The sequence below is a fragment of the Bactrocera oleae genome, chromosome 5 (assembly GCF_042242935.1).
Source record: "Bactrocera oleae isolate idBacOlea1 chromosome 5, idBacOlea1, whole genome shotgun sequence".
In the NCBI taxonomy this organism is placed as follows: Eukaryota; Metazoa; Arthropoda; class Insecta; order Diptera; family Tephritidae; genus Bactrocera; species Bactrocera oleae.
The window spans coordinates 22,926,793-22,948,680 of record NC_091539.1 but is presented as its reverse complement, the minus strand read 5'-3'; the positions used below and the strand labels follow the sequence as shown (position 1 = coordinate 22,948,680).

The following is a 21,888-nucleotide window of genomic DNA, read 5'->3' as shown; positions in this document are numbered from 1 at the left end:
TACCAAAAAAAAATTATTTCTATGTATTTAAAAAAGAATTACCGTTTTCTTTAAAAAATTAAGAAAAAAAAAGTGAGATGCAGCAAGACACCGGCAGATAAGAGGGATTGGAGGAGTGATACTTAACCGGGGTTTACTGTATACATAAATCAGAGGAATATTGAATATTTTCTTTAAAAAGTTTCTTGAATTGTAAATCGACAAATTTACTATGTTGTCACTTTTATTCTAAAATATTTTAATACTCATATTTGAGGGGTTGTCACTTTTCCCTTCTAGAGGGAATATCAGTAATTTGTTCAATTTATGATTTTTAGCTTTTGCCATCGTCGCGAAAAGACGCTTGTAGGCAAACGCATGCTCGGGGAGATGTGTAAGGCGTTTGCTTTTATGAATGAAACGACTTAGCTTATTGCTTGTGCGCCAGCGTTCATGAATGAAAATGTTGTTGGTGTGTGATTTACTACAAATTTAGGATTTGTCAATTTGGCTGCCATATTGATTTCTGGTGCTGATGCTATTTGAGACAATTGTTGTTTTTGTACAACAATGTTTGTATTTTTTCTATTGGCTCACATACTTACATTTGTACGCATATATATGTATATATGTGGATTTGCGTATGTATTACTTATTTTGCAATGTCATATGCATATTTGTACATACATACTTACATATAGAGCAGTGCGCTCACATGTATTTATTGATAATTGATAATATATTATTATATTATATAATATAACATATTGATGTACATACATAAATTATTAATTCTGTAAAAATTGAAATTAGAAAATTATGAAAATAGTAAAATATCATTTTTTGCATAATCTTTCACATTTTATCAATGTAGCATTTGTGCAAAAAAATAATAATTTATCAATTTTTCATCATAAAAATCGTTTATATGGCAAAAAATAATCATGCATATGTGAAGTGGCATTTGTATTTCTTGTTTTCTCATTCATTTCATTTCATTTTTCTCTTTATATTGGTAGATACGTATTTTGTCAGAGAACTTTGTTAAAAATTCTCATTTCTGTTAAATAACAGCAAAACTATACAGAAAGTGGTGAACTCCTTGATCTCAAATTTTCAGCCAACCAATCGAGCATCATACAAAATTCAATTTGCACCTTCTCATTGTTCTAAGTTCTCTGGATATACGTTCTCCGGTTCTAGTTAGAGTGTTGTCGTGATAAGAGCAATTAAGCTATAAGCAAGAAGTTGTAAGCTCGAATAACGAGCAATAAGTGTTAAGTTATTGGAATTAGAAATAAAGATAAGTGTGTAGCCATTAAATTGGGACTTTTATTTAACAATCCAGGTGATCGAACTCAAGAGTGAGTTACAGGTAGACGATTTATCGAGAAATCCGTTACAATATTTATTTTATTCTAATAAATATTATTGCCTTTTAAAATATATTTATTTTGAAAACATTGTTTTTATTGAGTAACAAGTATTGTCTGTGTAGACAGCAAGTAATACTGTCGTTTTAATATATCATTATGTATTCTTTGAAACTAGATAATCTTTTAAAAAATGTGTGTAGATCCAAAAGCCTACGAGGATATAAATATAAATTTTCTGATTTGAGTGAAAAGCCAGATCCTAGGACTATAACAAAGGACTATGTTGGTCCGCCCGACAAGTTATCTAATATACGGCCTTATGTTAGACATATCCCCAAGGATGAAACAGCCCTGGAAATGCGCCTAAGGCAAAGGCAGGAGGAGGCTGAAAAATGGAATCATGATTTCTGGTCAAATCATAATAAGAACGGGTCGGCTTTAGAATAACGTCCCACGCTTTCGTGGATAAAATGGGTATGGGCGGATAGAGGAGATCCTCCAGATCAAGAATATATATAGATATAGCCGCGGGAAACTTATAGTTTTCGAGATATTTACGTTTAAAGTTGAAAATTTCAACTATTTAAAGTACGTATTTTTGCTATTTAAAATGAATTATACACTTGTATTTATCACTTTTATATCCACTAACACTTGACTAATTCGTTTTTAGAAATTTTTTTTATATTAGATGCTGCAAAAATAGCTTTATTTCAATATTTAAATCATTCTTCAATTTTATTAATTTTGACAATAACAAAATGGTTGTGAATGTCAAAACATCAGTGTTGCCATACTAATATATTTGGTAAACGAAGAAAAATAAAATAAACAGAGAGATTGTACCCTAGATACAGGAAACAACGCAAACAGAATTTCTGCGCGTAAAAACTTTGATACACCCCGGTGTTGGATCGACCAGGGTTATTTTTTTTGAAGCGCGGCCGAAGGCCGCCAACCCAAAAATAAGTTCTGCGCAAAAAAACCTTGATCCACCCCGGTGTTGGATCGACCAGGGTTATTTTTTTGAAGCGCGGCCGAAGGCCGCCAACGCAAAAAGGAGTTCTGCGCAAAAAAAACCTTGATCCACCCCGGTGTTGGATCGACCAGGGTTATTTTTTTGAAGCGCGGCCGAAGGCCGCCAACGCAAAAAGAAGTTCTGCGCAAAAAAACCTTGATCCACCCCGGTGTTGGATCGACCAGGGTTATTTTTTTGAAGCGCGGCCGAAGGCCGCCAACCCAAAAAGGAGTTCTGCGCAAAAAAACCTTGATACACCCCGGTGTTGGACCGACCAGGGTTATTTTTTTCAAGCGCGGCCGAAGGCCGCCAACGCAAAAAGAAGTTCTGCGCGAAAATTATTTTGATACACCCCGGTGTTGGACCGGCAAGGGTTATTTTTTTTGAAAAAGTAATATTGTCATAGAGGGTATAACATAATACTTAACATCAATGCTTTGTAATAGTTTATTTCTCTAGGTTTTGGATTCCTGTATTTGGGGTATTGTCTGTGTTAATTTCTTTCAGTTCAATTACAAAAGATGTCGATAAGGTAACACTGGTTATTTGAAATTTTGCAACCCTTTTGTTATTGTCAGAATTAATAGAATTTAACAATAATTTAATTATTGAATTAAACTATTTTTGCACTATATAATGTAAAATAAATGTGTACAAACGAATTAGTGAAGTGTTAGTCGATATAAAAGTGGAAAATATAAGTGTATAACCCATTCGAAATGGGAAAAATGCGTACTTTAAATAGTCAAAATTTTGAACTTTAAACCTAAATATCTCGAAAACTATAAGTTTCCCGCGGCTATATCTATATATATTCTTGATCTGGAGGATCTCCTCTATCCGCCCATACCCATTTTATCCCCGAAAGCGTGGGACGTTATACTAAAGTTTTCCCATAAGAACTTCTATCAGGTAATGTAATATTGTTTGATTATTGTGTAAAGTTTCATATATACATGTATCGTATAACATCAAATCACTCACTCATTGTAGTTTACTGAGGTCTATTTACGTAAAACGAAAATGCAAAACTATTGATACAATTGTCAGTGATTATTAGTGGGTCAGCTTTAGTATATCGTCCCAGGCTTTCGGGTATAAAATGGGTATGGGCAGATTTCGGGGATAAAATGTGTATGCGCAGATAGAGGAGATCAACACTATATATAGATATAGCCGTGGGAAACTTATAGTTTTCGAGATATTTACGTTTAAACTTATTATATTTCACTTTTATATCCACTAACACTTAACTAATTCGTTTTTAGACATTATTTGGTAAATGCTTAGTTTAGGTCCCCCAACTAAGAAGTCCCCAAAAATCAATTTTTTTTCTTTAAATCGTCTTATTTTGACGCGAGTATTACAAATCTGGGCACGAGTATTACAAAAATGGGTATGGGCGGATAGAGGAGATCCTCCAGATCAAGAGCATATATAGATATAGCTGCGGGAAACTTATAGTTTTCGAGATATTTGGGTTTTAAGTTCAAAATTTCGACTATTTAAACTACGCATTTTTTCCATTTCAATTGAGTTATACACTTATATATCCACTAACACTGCTATTTCGTTTGTACACATTTATTTTACATTATATAAAGCAAAAATAGTTTAATTCAATAATTAAATTATTGTTAAATTCTATTAATTCTGACAATAACAAAAGGGTTGCAAAATTTCAAATAACCAGTGTTACCTTATCGACATCTTTTGTAATTGAACTGAAAGAAATTAAAACAGATAATACCCCAAATACAGGAATCCAAAACCTAGAGAAATAAACTATTACAAAGCATTGATGTTAAGTATTATGTTATACCCTCTATGACAATATTACTTTTTTCTTGTAGAACTTCTTTTTGCGTTGGCGGCCTTCGGCCGCGCTGCAAAAAAAAATAACCCTGGTCGGTCCAACACCGGGGTGTATCAAGGTTTTTTTGCGCAGAACTCCTTTTTGCTTTGGCGGCCTTCGGCCGCGCTTCAAAAAAATAACCCTGGTCGATCCAAGGTTTTTTTGCGCAGAACTTCTTTTTGCGTTGTTTCCTGTATCTAGGGTACAATCTCTCTGTTTATTTTATTTTTCTTCGTTTACAAAATATATTAGTATGGCAACACTGATGTTTTGACATTCGTTATTGTCAAAATTAATAAAATTGAAGAATGATTTAAATATGGAAATAAAGCTATTTTTGCAGCATCTAATATAAAAATAATTTCTAAAAACGAATTAGTCAAGTGTTAGTGGATATAAAAGTGAAAAATGTAAGTGTATAATTCATTTTAAATCGCAAAAATACGTACTTTAAATAGTTGAAATTTTCAACTTTAAACGTAAATATCTCGAAAACTATAAGTTTCCCGCGGTTATATCTTGAACAGGAGGATCTCCTCTATCCGCCCATACCCGTTTTATCCCCGAAAGCCCGTGACGTTATTCTAAAGCCGACCCCAAATCTGTGAGCGGAAATTGAATTTTTTCAATAATTTAGGTATATATTTACAAATATAATATATTTAACGCACTTTGCACATATTTTTCAAGTCACTTCTTCTTCTTGTTGTAGCGGCAAAATTCTTCAGAATTCAGATCACTTAGCTGTAATTACCAGTTCAGCGAGTTAAACATTTTCTTGTGAAAAAAATACTGAGAATTGTAACAGTCACAATTTCTTTTGCCGTTCGTAGTATAGCGGATAGACTCGTTGTACGCACGGTGGTTCCGTGGTCGGAATGTAGTTCATGACTGCATGTTTGGTTGATGTGTGCTTGAATGGAGTGCCCAACAAAACAAAGGAAAGTCCTTAAAAATTTGGGTGAATGTGTTACTTTCACTGACAGCGGTGATTGATGAGATTAAAGTATTGGTGTATGAGCCTGTGCTGTGGGAATCGGTGCAGAGGTCTGAGATGCATCCACGTTTGAGGTCCACGATGAGCCGTTTTTGGTGCAGAGGGATTTGATATGGATTGGATGTGGCACGTTGTCGATGCAAAATATCCAGCGTTTCCACCACAGTCGGGTCTACGTAAGCTGAACGGACTCGGATTTTATCCGGCCGAGGATTGTCAATTCGGCAGATTGCTGCCGCTATAACAACAACATGCAGCTCTTTAACCATACGTTTTTATCTCGGTCAAACATAATCAGTCGACGGGGACTGACATTGCCACCAGTAATCGTCGAATTTTCTGTTGGCTTGTGGTGTTTCTCTGGTGTATGCATTTTCTGGCTTCTCCTATTATTGTTGTTTGGTTAATATCTAGACCCTGCTTTTTCTTCTCTAACATCCCTTCCCTATGGTCCGACCTCGGCGAAACAGTACGATTCCTGGGCCTGCCGTTAGATAACCGCTACAACAACAAAACATTGCTTTGTGACGAAGATAGGTGAAATCGATCCACGAATTAACTCAGTTCTCTTCTAATAGGTATAAAGATTATCGTTACTCTAGTGTACAATATATTCATATCGGTAATATTTTATGTTTAATAAAATTGTGGGGAAACTAGTTTTGAACATACTTGAGTATGTTTGACAAATGTAAAATTTTTTATATTACTTAATATATGTGATATTTTAATGAAATTAAGTGAACATGCTTTCTTAACCACATTGATTTTTAGCGCTGAAAATTAATGTAGTATTTCCTCTACTCCATTATTAGCATTACAAGGCGTGTTATAAAAATAACCGTTCTTTTTGGACATTGAATAAAATGCAAAAAATAGGTACCATTCGCCTCGATACAACGTTCGGAACGATCAACCAGCGCGTACATAGAGATTTTGTGTCATTTTCTGCACACTTTTTCTTTTCTTGAAATTGTAACCGTCTGTCATCCGATGTACATAAAGTTAAGTGTGTTTGAAAAAGGATGATTGTATCCTTTTAATGCTGTAAAATTGCAATTTGTATTATTTAATTATAAAGTTCGGTTATTTTTGGGGCACCTTTGTATGTCGTCATTTTTACATAAAAAGCATTGATTTTGATAAATTTTTAGGAACGGGAAGAGTACGTTAAATCGCATGGAGCTGCAAAAAATGGGGATGTTTCTGCGGATAAGATGAGTGAATTCTACAAGGCATTTTTAGATAAGAACAAAAACACCCATCTGTGCTACAACTTTTCATGGTATTTAAAAAATTTTGAAATGCTGAAATTAGATTTTATAGTTTCTGTTAAACGCGCTTTAAAACGAGTAAAAACAAAAATATTGAAATGAAATGCACGTTGTTTGTTAAAATTAATTTTTTTTAACTGTTGTTCATTGAATTAAGTTATGTCAATACCCGGTGTTATAAATATTCAAAACATTAATAAGTATAATAAAATTTAAATTTTTATTAAAAAATAAATATATTTTTAAGTATAAATAAAAAAAATAAATATATTTTTAAGTATAAATAAAAAAAAATATATAGATTTTTAAGTACAAATAAAAAAAAATATATATTTTTAAGTATAAATAAAAAAAAATAAATATATTTTTAAGTATAAATAAAAAATAAATAAATATATTTTTAAGTATAAAAAATAAATAAATATATTTTTAAGTATAAATAAAAAAAAATAAATATATTTTTAAGTATAAATAAAAAAAAAATTATGAAAAAATTAATACGTTTTTGCCATTGCGATATTTAGTGTTACCAGGGGTGAAACACCACACGTTTACTTAATATTTTAAACTCTTTTGGTATATGCACGAGAACTACACAAAATCATATTTTCAGTTTGTCCAAAAAGTAACTGAAGCTCCGAAGATATAAAGCAGCTGACTTTATTTGATAATTTGTGTACAATGTATGAGTGATAAAAAGGAAGGGAGAACAACAATATTTTACAGGGTGGCAAGAAGCACAAATGTATATGTAACTGTACATGTATATATACATGTTAATTTAATACTATTTACTACGAACTACTTTGGCTCCACAACATCTCGCGAAGTAGAGAGTTTATATTTCTGGACTACGTTCAATCAGAGAACTTAAATGAACGAGAAGGTGCAGGTTCGACATCGAACATTTTGTAGGAATTTATCAAGGAGTTCACCACACATGCACGAGAAACAAATAACATTTCTCGCATTTATAACAGCGGTGAATCTGTAAACATACGCTCTCTTAACATAACCAACCGACGAATATTGAAGAGAATATAATATGATATATGCAAAACTGGGAATATTGATATGCCATTTGAAATTTGAAATATATTCCCTTTTATTGAACTATTATTTATTATTATTTTTGTTGGTAGGCAAATTCTGAAAGTCGTGTTTTATTAAAATTATATACTATTAATAAATTTATATATTTTTCTAATATACAAAATTTTCTTTTTATTTTTCATTCCAGATTTTTTATAAATTTAAATTAATTAAATTTATGTTTATATAAACATGTATTCTTTCTATATTACAAAACATACATGGCATATGGGCAAGTGCAAAATCAACCCCTATTCATATACAACGTGGCATGCGTAAATGGAAACAAAGTCAACAAGTCATGTGCATATATACGGGCAGATGTGTGTACAAAAAATTCGAACGTACTTACGTACATTCTTCGACAAATACAGTCAATCCCGGTTAAGTGCCAAAACCAAAGATGCAGATTTTTTGTGCTTTGTAGTACATAAGCGATTGTGGTACTTAAGCGAGTGGTACCAAAAAAAATTATTTCTATTTATTTAAAAAAAATTACCGTTTTCTTTAAAAAATTAAGAAAAAAAAAATTAAGATGCAGCAAGACACCGGCAGATAAGAGGGATTGGAGGAGTGATACTTAACCGGGGTTTACTGTATACATAAATCAGAGGAATATTGAATATTTTCTTTAAAAAGTTTCTTGAATTGTTAATCGACAAATATACTATGTTGTCACTTTTATTCTAAAATATTTTAATACTCATATTTGAGGGGTTGTCACTTTTCCCTTCTAGAGGAAATATCAGAAATTTGTTCAATTTATGATTTTTAGCTTTTGCCATCGTCGTGAAAAGACGCTTGTAGGCAAAAGCATGCTCGGGGGGATGTGAGGGTATCTGTTTTTATGAATGAAGCGAGGTTGCTTGTTAAAAGTACGCCTGCGTTCATGAATGAAAATGTTGTTGTTGTGTAATTTACTATAAATTTGGGCTTCGCCTATTTGGCTGACATATTGACTTGTGACGATTGTTGTTTTTGTAAAACAATGTTTGTAGTTTTTGCGGGTGACATATTTACATGTGTTTTCTAGACGGAATATCAGAAATTTGTTCAATTTATGATTTTTAGCTTTTGCCATCGTCGCGAAAAGACGCTTGTAGGCAAACGCATGCTCGGGGAGATGTGTAAGGCGTTTGCTTTTATGAATGAAACGACTTAGCTTATTGCTTGTGCGCCAGCGTTCATGAATGAAAATGTTGTTGGTGTGTGATTTACTACAAATTTAGGATTTGTCAATTTGGCTGCCATATTGATTTCTGGTGCTGATGCTATTTGAGACAATTGTTGTTTTTGTACAACAATGTTTGTATTTTTTCTATTGGCTCACATCCTTACATTTGTACGCATATATATGTATATATGTGGATTTGCGTATGTATTACTTATTTTGCAATGTCATATGCATATTTGTACATACATACTTACATATAGAGCAGTGCGCTCACATGTATTTATTGATAATTGATAATATATTATTATATTATATAATATAACATATTGATGTACATACATAAATTATTAATTCTGTAAAAATTGAAATTAAAAAATTATGAAATTAGTAAAATATCATTTTTTGCATAATCTTTCACATTTTATCAATGTAGCATTTGTGCAAAAAAATAATAATTTTTCATCATAAAAATCGTTTATATGGCAAAAAATAATCATGCATATGTGAAGTGGCATTTGTATTTCTTGATTTCTCATTCATTTCATTTCATTTTTCTCTTTATATTGGGAGATACGTAATTTGTCAGAGAACGTTGTTAAAATTCTCATTTCTGTTAAATAACAGCAAAACTATACAGAAAGTGGTGAATTCCTTGATCTCAATTTTTCAGCAAACCAATCGAGCATCATACAAAATTCAATTTGCACCTTCTCATTGTTCTAAGTTCTCTGGATATACGTTCTCCGGTTCTAGTTAGAGTGTTGTCGTGATAAGAGCAATTAAGCTATAAGCAAGAAGTTGTAAGCTCGAATAACGAGCAATAAGTGTTAAGTTATTGGAATTAGAAATAAAGATAAGTGTGTAGCCATTAAATTGGGACTTTTATTTAACAATCCAGTGATCGAACTCAAGAGTGAGTTACAGGTAGACGATTTATCGAGAAATCCGTTACAATATTTATTTTATTCTAATAAATATTATTGCCTTTTAAAATATATTTATTTTGAAAACATTGTTTTTATTGAGTAACAAGTATTGTCTGTGTAGACAGCAAGTAATACTGTCGTTTTAATATATCATTATGTATTCTTTGAAACTAGATAATCTTTTAAAAAATGTGTGTAGATCCAAAAGCCTACGAGGATATAAATATAAATTTTCTGATTTGAGTGAAAAGCCAGATCCTAGGACTATAACAAAGGACTATGTTGGTCCGCCCGACAAGTTATCTAATATACGGCCTTATGTTAGACATATCCCCAAGGATGAAACAGCCCTGGAAATGCGCCTAAGGCAAAGGCAGGAGGAGGCTGAAAAATGGAATCATGATTTCTGGTCAAATCATAATAAGAACTTCTATCAGGTAATGTAATATTGTTTGATTATTGTGTAAAGTTTCATATATACATGTATCGTATAACATCAAATCACTCACTCATTGTAGTTTACTGAGGTCTATTTACGTAAAACGAAAATGCAAAACTATTGATACAATTGTCAGTGATTATTAGTGGGTCAGCTTTAGTATATCGTCCCAGGCTTTCGGGTATAAAATGGGTATGGGCAGATTTCGGGGATAAAATGTGTATGCGCAGATAGAGGAGATCAACACTATATATAGATATAGCCGTGGGAAACTTATAGTTTTCGAGATATTTACGTTTAAACTTATTATATTTCACTTTTATATCCACTAACACTTAACTAATTCGTTTTTAGACATTATTTGGTAAATGCTTAGTTTAGGTCCCCCAACTAAGAAGTCCCCAAAAATCAATTTTTTTTCTTTAAATCGTCTTATTTTGACGCGAGTATTACAAATCTGGGCACGAGTATTACAAAAATGGGTATGGGCGGATAGAGGAGATCCTCCAGATCAAGAGCATATATAGATATAGCTGCGGGAAACTTATAGTTTTCGAGATATTTGGGTTTTAAGTTCAAAATTTCGACTATTTAAACTACGCATTTTTTCCATTTCAATTGAGTTATACACTTATATATCCACTAACACTGCTATTTCGTTTGTACACATTTATTTTACATTATATAAAGCAAAAATAGTTTAATTCAATAATTAAATTATTGTTAAATTCTATTAATTCTGACAATAACAAAAGGGTTGCAAAATTTCAAATAACCAGTGTTACCTTATCGACATCTTTTGTAATTGAACTGAAAGAAATTAAAACAGATAATACCCCAAATACAGGAATCCAAAACCTAGAGAAATAAACTATTACAAAGCATTGATGTTAAGTATTATGTTATACCCTCTATGACAATATTACTTTTTTCTTGTACAACTTCTTTCTGCGTTGGCGGCCTTCGGCCGCGCTGCAAAAAAAATAACCCTGGTCGGTCCAACACCGGGGTGTATCAAGGTTTTTTTGCGCAGAACTCCTTTTTGCTTTGGCGGCCTTCGGCCGCGCTTCAAAAAAATAACCCTGGTCGATCCAAGGTTTTTTTGCGCAGAACTTCTTTTTGCGTTGTTTCCTGTATCTAGGGTACAATCTCTCTGTTTATTTTATTTTTCTTCGTTTACAAAATATATTAGTATGGCAACACTGATGTTTTGACATTCGTTATTGTCAAAATTAATAAAATTGAAGAATGATTTAAATATGGAAATAAAGCTATTTTTGCAGCATCTAATATAAAAATAATTTCTAAAAACGAATTAGTCAAGTGTTAGTGGATATAAAAGTGAAAAATGTAAGTGTATAATTCATTTTAAATCGCAAAAATACGTACTTTAAATAGTTGAAATTTTCAACTTTAAACGTAAATATCTCGAAAACTATAAGTTTCCCGCGGTTATATCTTGAACAGGAGGATCTCCTCTATCCGCCCATACCCATTTTATCCCCGAAAGCCCGTGACGTTATTCTAAAGCCGACCCCAAATCTGTGAGCGGAAAGTGAATTTTTTCAATAATTTAGGTATATATTTACAAATATAATATATTTAACGCACTTTGCACATATTTTTCAAGTCACTTCTTCTTCTTGTTGTAGCGGCAAAATTCTTCAGAATTCAGATCACTTAGCTGTAATTACCAGTTCAGCGAGTTAAACATTTTCTTGTGAAAAAAATACTGAGAATTGTAACAGTCACAATTTCTTTTGCCGTTCGTAGTATAGCGGATAGACTCGTTGTACGCACGGTGGTTCCGTGGTCGGAATGTAGTTCATGACTGCATGTTTGGTTGATGTGTGCTTGAATGGAGTGCCCAACAAAACAAAGGAAAGTCCTTAAAAATTTGGGTGAATGTGTTACTTTCACTGACAGCGGTGATTGATGAGATTAAAGTATTGGTGTATGAGCCTGTGCTGTGGGAATCGGTGCAGAGGTCTGAGATGCATCCACGTTTGAGGTCCACGATGAGCCGTTTTTGGTGCAGAGGGATTTGATATGGATTGGATGTGGCACGTTGTCGATGCAAAATATCCAGCGTTTCCACCACAGTCGGGTCTACGTAAGCTGAACGGACTCGGATTTTATCCGGCCGAGGATTGTCAATTCGGCAGATTGCTGCCGCTATAACAACAACATGCAGCTCTTTAACCATACGTTTTTATCTCGGTCAAACATAATCAGTCGACGGGGACTGACATTGCCACCAGTAATCGTCGAATTTTCTGTTGGCTGGTGGTGTTTCTCTGGTGTATGCATTTTCTGGCTTCTCCTATTATTGTTGTTTGGTTAATATCTAGACCCTGCTTTTTCTTCTCTAACATCCCTTCCCTATGGTCCGACCTCGGCGAAACAGTACGATTCCTGGGCCTGCCGTTAGATGAGCTTGGTGACAATTAACTTGCGCCGTGGCACGCAAGCGCTGGTCTAGATAACCGCTACAACAACAAAACATTGCTTTGTGACGAAGATAGGTGAAATCGATCCACGAATTAACTCAGTTCTCTTCTAATAGGTATAAAGATTATCGTTACTCTAGTGTACAATATATTCATATCGGTAATATTTTATGTTTAATAAAATTGTGGGGAAACTAGTTTTGAACATACTTGAGTATGTTTGACAAATGTAAAATTTTTTATATTACTTAATATATGTGATATTTTAATGAAATTAAGTGAACATGCTTTCTTAACCACATTGATTTTTAGCGCTGAAAATTAATGTAGTATTTCCTCTACTCCATTATTAGCATTACAAGGCGTGTTATAAAAATAACCGTTCTTTTTGGACATTGAATAAAATGCAAAAAATAGGTACCATTCGCCTCGATACAACGTTCGGAACGATCAACCAGCGCGTACATAGAGATTTTGTGTCATTTTCTGCACACTTTTTCTTTTCTTGAAATTGTAACCGTCTGTCATCCGATGTACATAAAGTTAAGTGTGTTTGAAAAAGGATGATTGTATCCTTTTAATGCTGTAAAATTGCAATTTGTATTATTTAATTATAAAGTTCGGTTATTTTTGGGGCACCTTTGTATGTCGTCATTTTTACATAAAAAGCATTGATTTTGATAAATTTTTAGGAACGGGAAGAGTACGTTAAATCGCATGGAGCTGCAAAAAATGGGGATGTTTCTGCGGATAAGATGAGTGAATTCTACAAGGCATTTTTAGATAAGAACAAAAACACCCATCTGTGCTACAACTTTTCATGGTATTTAAAAAATTTTGAAATGCTGAAATTAGATTTTATAGTTTCTGTTAAACGCGCTTTAAAACGAGTAAAAACAAAAATATTGAAATGAAATGCACGTTGTTTGTTAAAATTAATTTTTTTTAACTGTTGTTCATTGAATTAAGTTATGTCAATACCCGGTGTTATAAATATTCAAAACATTAATAAGTATAATAAAATTTAAATTTTTATTAAAAAATAAATATATTTTTAAGTATAAATAAAAAAAATAAATATATTTTTAAGTATAAATAAAAAAAAATATATAGATTTTTAAGTACAAATAAAAAAAAATATATATTTTTAAGTATAAATAAAAAAAAATAAATATATTTTTAAGTATAAATAAAAAATAAATAAATATATTTTTAAGTATAAAAAATAAATAAATATATTTTTAAGTATAAATAAAAAAAAATAAATATATTTTTAAGTATAAATAAAAAAAAAATTATGAAAAAATTAATACGTTTTTGCCATTGCGATATTTAGTGTTACCAGGGGTGAAACACCACACGTTTACTTAATATTTTAAACTCTTTTGGTATATGCACGAGAACTACACAAAATCATATTTTCAGTTTGTCCAAAAAGTAACTGAAGCTCCGAAGATATAAAGCAGCTGACTTTATTTGATAATTTGTGTACAATGTATGAGTGATAAAAAGGAAGGGAGAACAACAATATTTTACAGGGTGGCAAGAAGCACAAATGTATATGTAACTGTACATGTATATATACATGTTAATTTAATACTATTTACTACGAACTACTTTGGCTCCACAACATCTCGCGAAGTAGAGAGTTTATATTTCTGGACTACGTTCAATCAGAGAACTTAAATGAACGAGAAGGTGCAGGTTCGACAGCGAACAATTTGTAGCAATTTATCAAGGAGTTCACCACACATGCACGAGAAACAAATAACATTTCTCGCATTTATAACAGCGGTGAATCTGTAAACATACGCTCTCTTAACATAACCAACCGACGAATATTGAAGCAGAGAACTTAAATGAAGTTCTGTGATTGAAGAGAATATAATATGTAAGCAAAACTGGGAATATTGATATGCCATTTGAAATATATTCCCTTTTATTGAATTATTATTTTTAAATTATTTTATGTTAATTCATTTTTACTTTATTGTGAGTTACTAATAATAATTTAAACATATTTTGATATATTTCTTAAAATAATTCATTTACTTGACACCATTATGGGTCACAAAAGTACAGAATTGTGTTTTGCCGTCGGCATTTCACATTCAGCTTCAATTTTTCTTTTCAAATGCATGTGTAAAAGTAATTATGTACGTAAATATGTACTTCTTTTTCGTTTTGGCCCATTTTACATATGTATTTATTAAAGCAAGTGTCAGTTATTGCGCCAAAAAAATATATTCTTGCTCAAAAGTCTATTTTATTTCAATATTAATTTCAGTGGATTTTCCTACAGAAATTTGACTGGCGTAGAAGCAAATGTACAACATGTATATATGTACACTCATTACTTCATGTGAAATCTCCGTTGACACGTTTTTTGCTTTTATGTCAAAGAGTCAATCTGTCGAAGGACTGACGCGACGACAAAACGTCACAACATTGTGTTGTTGTTAAAAAATCCGAGATGTGCCGAAAAATAAACGAACGCTCGCCGATTGTCATTATTTCCCTTGCCGCTCTAACAGCTTTGCCAACAAATCATCGTAAATATGTGTGTTTTTATATGAACGTGCATACATATTGACGAAGATTTTTGCGAGCCACGGAAAAATATTTTAGAATTGTGAAATATTTTAAATCGACAAAAGCTTTGTTTTGTGGGCTTGCAGAGTTGTCACTTTTCCCTTGTAGAGGGATCATCAGAAAGATGTTCAATTTATGATTTCTAGCTTTTGCCATCGTCGCGAAAAGACGCTTGTAGGCAAACGCATGCTCGGGAAGATGTGTAAGGCGTTTGCTTTTATGAATGAAACGACTTAGCTTATTGCTTGTGCGCCAGCATTCATGATTGAAAATGTTGTTGGTGTGTGATTGACTACAAATTTAGGATTTGTCAATTTGGCTGCCATATTGATTTCTGGTGCTGATGCTATTTGAGACAATTGTTGTTTTTGTACAACAATGTTTGTATTTTGCCTATTGGCTGATGTGCTTACATTTGTATGCTTAAATGTAAGTAGATTTGTGTATGCATTACTTATTTTGCGCGGTCGTACGCATATTTGTACATACATACTTACATATAGAGCAGTGCGCTCACATGTTTTCATTGATAATTGATAATATATTATTAAAAATATATTATATAATATAACATATTGATGTACATATGTACATAAATAAATTATTAATTCTGTAACAACTGAAATTAGAAAATTATGAAAATAGTAAAATATCATTTCTTGCATAATCTTTCACATTTAATCAATGTAGCATTTGTGCAAAAAAGTCCTATTTTATCAATTTTTCATCATAAAAAACGTTTATATGGCAAAAAATAATCATGCATATGTGTAGTGGCATTTGTATTTTTTGATTTCTCATTCATTTTTCTCTTTATATTGGGAGATACGTAATTTGTCAGAGAACGTTGTTATAAAATCTCATTTCTGTTAAATAACAGCAAATATTACAGAAAATGGTGAACTCCTTGATCTCAATTTTTCAGCCAACCAATCGAGCATCATACAAAATTCAATTTGAACCTTCTCGTTGTTTTAAGTTCTCTGGTTCAATAAGGCCCAAATTCGGCGAATAGCTATTGTGCTACATCGTACAAATGTGTACCAGTCTTCTTGTATAGCAGACCTTGTTGCAATGTACCCTTGATGTATAATAAAATTCTGTCAAGTATTTGCCAAAGTTTTGTTCCTCATAAGTATCAAAAATTCATCTTCAAGCGCCCGTGCATCGAACCGTTTGCCATGAACATCAAATCGCGCTCGATAACATGTCCAATTCTGTAATGCCACAAATCAACACTGTTTTTCGCATTTGCCTGATTCGCGAAGTTTTTCGTTGTTTTTAAATAATATAAATTACGTTCGGCTTCAACTATCACTTTATCGTCACTGTTCATAATCACGGCTTCATTCTTTACGAATTTTACAGCGTAACACTCGTCTGTAATTTTACGAACCGATAACAAATTCGAACGCAAGTCAGCCACATGCTAAACGTTTTCTAAGTCCAAATCGTTTTGTTTTTCGCGAATGACTACCTTAGTGCACACTTTACCAACCCTTCTTATTTTTGTCGAGCAATTGGTTGTTAAACTCGTCATTTATTTGTTTGACACTTTCAAAAATATTTGTATTCGCACTCCTATGAGATGTACAATTACTGTCCAAACAGCATATAATATTTTCTACTGGGACTGCAAATTCCTTTTCCATTCTATTTAATGTCGCTTTCGCTTTAGATCCTTCTATTGTCAGTGGCTTGATCTGCAGTTACCTACCGAATTTTCGGCAAAGCTTAAATCCAGGCAGGAGCTCGCTTTTAACAAATACGCTTTTACATCATTTAATTTGCGCCCATACTTACATAACTTAAATTTAAGCAGTAATAATATTTTTATAGTTTCAGAATTCTTATTTGAAATCCTGGATGGAGCTGGCATTGAAGAGTGGGATCACTTTCGACACAAAACCGGATTCTTATATTACAAAACCTATCGTTTTTTGGAGTATGGCAGAAATGAAGTATCCAACATTAGGAAAATTAGCACTCAAATTGTTGATCATACCTCTTTCCTCCGCTCAGATTGAAATACTTGTTTCCAGCTCATAGGCCCAGCTTCATACTCCTTCGAGGAACCGGTTGACGTGTCATAGGTCAAACAAATTTTTCTATTTATTTTATACTTTAGGAATCAAAGATACGCGTAATTATCTACGCGTAGACGGCATTGATTTGATGACGTGTAAACAATCGTCTAGTCGACACCATGTCGTCTACGCGGCACATCACTGCTCACACCCGAATTTTGCTTTTGTGGTTTGTTTTTGTAATTTTTCGCGAAATGTTCCGGTTTACCGCACCGCTGCGACTTTTTGTTTGCTTTGAATTCGCCAAATTTCGATCAACGTACGGTTGATTTTGGATTTGCTTCATGTAAAGCACGTTATTGGTTTCCACTTTACCCTCTTTTGATTTTGCCGACTCATGTGCTTCGAGAATTTTTACACTAAGTACATCCGGCTTCGGAAATTTGTCTCGCGTTTCAACTGCGCATCTAAATGTCTCGTATGACGCCGGCATACTGTACTATGGCGATTCCTATTTCTTTCAACTTCGCTATTGCATCGAAGAATGCGTTGAGATGTTGTCGACATTGCTACACGTTTAAGTAGTGTCGCTTTTCTAGCTGGACCTTCAGACTGAAATGTCGATTATAATTTCGATCAATTTCGTGCACTGCTGCACTCCGAAATCAGCCTTAGCCCCTAATAAATAAAATCATTTTAGTTTTACTTGGGTTGTCGGCTAGGCCGTTTCTATTCGCAAATGGTGAATCAGCATAAGCGGACAAAATGGATAGAGCACCTGGAGTTCTGGAACCTCTCCACCGGTGTGAGTTTTGGACTACTGTCAAGGCTTGTCTAATCCGACGAGAGATGACAACCGGGTTGAAATTCAATGCCATGCCTCCTCGGATCCGAAGAAGTGCCCGAGCTATTTTAGCCGGCAATTTACACTGCACCCTTCGGCCGACAAGGCCAAACGATGTATTACCCGACTGATGTGCAAATTGCCAAAAGATTGCGCACCACTTACATTCACCGATGGGGAGGTTCAGAGTGTCATCATAAAGGCTAAATCGTCTAAATCCATTGGCCCTGACGGAATAAGCATGTTGATGCTAAAATATCTAAGAACGACGGGAGTAAGCTACCTCACCAAGTTCCTCAACTTGTCGATGTCCACTCTTCAAATACTCAATGTGTGGAAAGTCGGAAGAGTGGTCCCACTACTGAAACCAAAGGAGACTCTTATCGCCCGATATCTCTCCTTTTCCTAGTTGTGAAAAAACTTGAGGCCTTGCTACTCCCGACATTCACTTACCACCTGAGTCTAGCAGACCATAAGCATGGCAACAGGTGGAGGATCTTGTGATGCGTGGTGTTTTGACATTTTGCGCCGCCGTCGGGCAACACATCGTTTGGTCTTGTCTGCCGAAGGGCGCAGCTTAATTGTGAAATACCTCACGGACACGGGTCCGAGGAGGCATTGCCATCAAGTTGAATTTCAACCCGGTCGTCATATTTCCTCGTATGAGATAAAGCCTTGACAGTAGTCCAAAGCTAACTTACACTCGTGGAGAGGTTGCTTGACTTCAGACGCTCTACCCATTTTGTCCGCTTATGTTGGTTAACCAAGTGTCGAATCTCCAAATTGAGATCCCTTATTCGGTGATCACAGAGATCGGCTTGGCGTAAGGTGTCGCGATCGTTGGCTAGTACAGCTGCTTCGACTGAGAAATAAGGGCGAAGTTACGCAATTCTTCCAGCCAGTATAAAGCGAGCGGTAGCAGCAGCGATCACCTTGCGGAATCGACGTTCGCCTATAATGACGTCCATAGGAATGTGTTGTGCGGCGAAGGTGCTCCGGTAAATTTTGTGGAGCCGACCCAGTTAGCTTTGTTAAAGTTAACAAAGGTGCGATTGTCCACAGAAAAAAAGTCGGGAGGTTTCTCGATCGAGATAATTATGGGCAGGTGGTCTGATGCTTGAGTTAGCATAAGTCGCCAAGTTATTCTGTATAGCAGAACACCGCTAGCGATGGTAATATCTGGCTAGCTATTACAGGTGCCAAAAATTCTGGTGGGGCCTTCGTCATGCATTGTGCAGAATGTCGAATCGTCTATCTGTTCCTCAGCTCCATCACTCTACAATCGTTTAACAGGCAGGAGTACCGCTTTTCTGCGGTCGCTTCGGTTAGCACCCTTTTGGCCCAATCAAGTATGCTAGCAGGCTGTTCAGGAATCTGACCAGCTTATTGATGGTCCGACTTAAGCTTTCTAGCTGCGGTCACGCGCTTCCTCACAGGGCCCTTGGGTTCCCGTGCCCCCTTACGCTGAGGTTCCTCTACTAATGCTGGCGATTCCGCCTCGCACTTTCGCCCTACCTGATAAATTGATGAGTAATTGACATGCGTATGTTATATGTAGGGTGCGTTCGAGCTACGTAATAATTACAGCAGTATAGCAACTGTGTTGTATATTTGCTGATGTGCCGACAAAAATTTAGTGTTGCCGATTATTTGTATACATTACGTGCAAAAATTGATAGTAGAACGTGAAGCTGTTGCAAGTGTTGCCAGAAATTCTGGCAGAACGTGATACTTTGATAAACTTGCAACACTGTTGTCGCGATTGCCATCTCGAACGGCATATACCTGGAAGACAAATTGCATATTTCAAATATTAGGCTACAAACATCTTTTCCTCATCAGCACTACACTCTGGTGAAACGGTCCTCTATGGCTACCAGAATAACAAGAATTCTGGCCAAAGTCTCCCGTTCGTAATGTAATACCTCCTGAATGTCGGAAAATTGAAAACCTACATGTTATTACTTAAACATCAAATTAAAGGAATAACAAATGATCTTTCCGCACAACTAACGCACTCCGACCTGCAATATGCCACGGTAAATCTTATCACACATACACAAACTGGCTATTTCTCTGATTCAAACTTACTCGAAAGACGACCTCGAAAAGGGAAGCTCACTTCCCAAATGGGCGATGCAAGACTAACGAACTTCAAGCTTGGGTACAAAGAACGACATTCTATTATTATTCCATAGAAATCCCGTTTTAATTATTTGTTCCTAATACATGTATCTCCCCCAACTCACATTAAATGGTAAGCATCAGCTTGATGCCACAAATGGCCCGACAAGAATTGTATAAGACGCAACTAAAGTCAAAATAAAAAATCAAGATTATGAGCGACAATGGGAAAAACTTTGTCGAAGCTCAAAGAGCCACAGAGAAAGAGTGTAAAATTCTTGAAAGAAGTCTCCTCAGAAGTGGAAAGATTGGCAGTTGAGGCCTTCAGGGTCTCCTCACATGGGCGGACTCTGTGAATCAGCAGTAAAAAGCTTTATGTCCCATTTAAAGAATACGGCTGGTGATCATAAATTCAATTATGAGGAGTTTACACAATCGCTTGTATACATAGAAGCCGTACTAAACCCACGACCTATCTCACCACTCGCAAGATTCCTCAGGTTTTACAGCTCGATACACCTGAACATTTCCTCAGAGGAGCTCCACATCGCCCCATATCTGAGGCAGAAGGAGACTCACTCTCTTTAATAAATCGATAGGAAAAAATCAAGATTTTCCATCATGAACTTAGCCATAGATGGAGGGAAGATTACCTCGAAAGATCTCCATAAGAGACATTGATGTAAAATGATCCAGAAGGAACCCAGTGCGGGAAATGGAATGGCTGCTATGCCGCATTGAAAAGGTTCATCGAGGATTAGATGGTCTCATAAGAGTACTACGATGTTCGAACTCAAACCGGCATGTTCAGGGGTGTTGTTGAATCTGATAGTTGTCGGATTTAGAATTGAAACCGGTAAGAAAAAATGTAGTAGTGTCATGAATTCAGATATTTGAGTTTAGTTTGACATTCGAAACAGATATTGTATCAGTTTTGGGTGTCACGGAAACGGATTATATCGGTTTTGTTATCTGAAACAAAGCAAGCGGATAGTCGCTGACAAATGTGAACTGTAAGTTAACAAATTCATTTATATTATTGTTACGATATAATTAATTTTTTTTTTTATATAGGAAAATATAAGAATAAAACAAAATGCCATAATTATTGAGTTTCTTAAAAAAATTCAGATATTTTAAGAGGACATAACAAACGTAATTTAACACTCGAATGCGTTGAGTTCATATACAAGCATACAACTAAATCAAATTTCACATGCAATTCCCCTGGTGCATCAAGTGGATTACTGTGATTTCTTAATATTTTCTTTTAATTTTTTCGTTGCTTTTTTTTCCAATAAAATAAAAGCTTATAAAGCGCAACTCATTGTAAACTTTAGTAGACTTTATTCAGTATTTTAAATTTATCACATGCTTCCAAATTTATTCATTTGCAAGTTTCGTCACATTAGTAAACAGCTGATTCGAATATTGGTTTTGTTTGTTCGAAAATACGAAAATCCAATCAGATTCTGTGACACCATTAAAAATCAGAATTGGTTTACAATTCCGACAACTATGCAAGTTTGTATTGGATTCTACAACACCCCTGATTAACTTGACTACTCGTAAAACTGTGGTTTCTTCCCAACAAATCGAAGAACAAGTTTTATCAAAACCGAAAATCAAAATTAATCAAAAACCAATATCCGTATATCACTCGTAATATTCGAAATACAATCGTTTTGTAATTCATTTATGCAAATCTAATCCGAACAAAC

The 21,888-nt window shown here is 34.3% G+C and overlaps 2 protein-coding genes and 1 long non-coding RNA gene across 8 annotated transcripts; all 3 read left to right on the top strand.

Annotated features, from left to right (window-relative positions):
• Nucleotides 1-1,420: 1,420 nt before the first annotated feature.
• LOC138855684 (COA8 family protein CG14806, mitochondrial-like) lies at nucleotides 1,421-6,656 on the top strand. 6 transcript variants are annotated; one of them, XM_070109720.1, is made up of 3 exons: nucleotides 1,421-1,790; nucleotides 3,274-3,285; nucleotides 6,380-6,656. In XM_070109720.1, the coding sequence occupies exons 1-3, from the start codon at nucleotides 1,512-1,514 to the stop codon at nucleotides 6,599-6,601; spliced, it is 513 nt and encodes a 170-aa protein (XP_069965821.1). In that variant the 5' UTR covers nucleotides 1,421-1,511; the 3' UTR covers nucleotides 6,602-6,656. The 6 variants fall into 6 exon arrangements, 1 of the variants encoding a protein (XP_069965821.1); XR_011396419.1 differs by lacking the exon at nucleotides 1,421-1,790 and adding an exon at nucleotides 6,041-6,229 and having other exon boundaries at nucleotides 3,269-3,285; nucleotides 6,380-6,603; XR_011396421.1 differs by lacking the exons at nucleotides 1,421-1,790; nucleotides 3,274-3,285 and adding exons at nucleotides 3,292-4,638; nucleotides 4,756-5,803 and having other exon boundaries at nucleotides 6,380-6,457.
• Nucleotides 6,657-9,783: 3,127 nt separating this feature from the next.
• LOC106625296 (Cytochrome c oxidase assembly factor 8) lies at nucleotides 9,784-13,549 on the top strand. The gene is made up of 2 exons (XM_014245119.3): nucleotides 9,784-10,128; nucleotides 13,273-13,549. The coding sequence occupies exons 1-2, from the start codon at nucleotides 9,847-9,849 to the stop codon at nucleotides 13,492-13,494; spliced, it is 504 nt and encodes a 167-aa protein (XP_014100594.1). The 5' UTR covers nucleotides 9,784-9,846; the 3' UTR covers nucleotides 13,495-13,549.
• A 5,921-nt stretch (nucleotides 13,550-19,470) lies between these two features.
• LOC138857543 (uncharacterized) lies at nucleotides 19,471-21,502 on the top strand. Its single transcript, XR_011396650.1, has 3 exons — nucleotides 19,471-21,023; nucleotides 21,088-21,180; nucleotides 21,242-21,502. It is a non-coding gene; the product is annotated as an uncharacterized lncRNA (long non-coding RNA).
• Nucleotides 21,503-21,888: the final 386 nt, after the last annotated feature.

What these genes read in the sequence shown, in the direction of transcription:
- LOC138855684 (XM_070109720.1), top strand. Translation starts at nt 1,512, where the DNA reads ATGTATTCTTTGAAACTAGATAATCTTTTAAAAAATGTGTGTAGATCC.
- LOC106625296 (XM_014245119.3), top strand. Translation starts at nt 9,847, where the DNA reads ATGTATTCTTTGAAACTAGATAATCTTTTAAAAAATGTGTGTAGATCC. An exon ending in ATAATAAGAACTTCTATCAG is followed by an intron (nt 10,129 to 13,272) that starts GTAATGTAATAT and finishes ATAAATTTTTAG; the next exon opens with GAACGGGAAGAGTACGTTAA.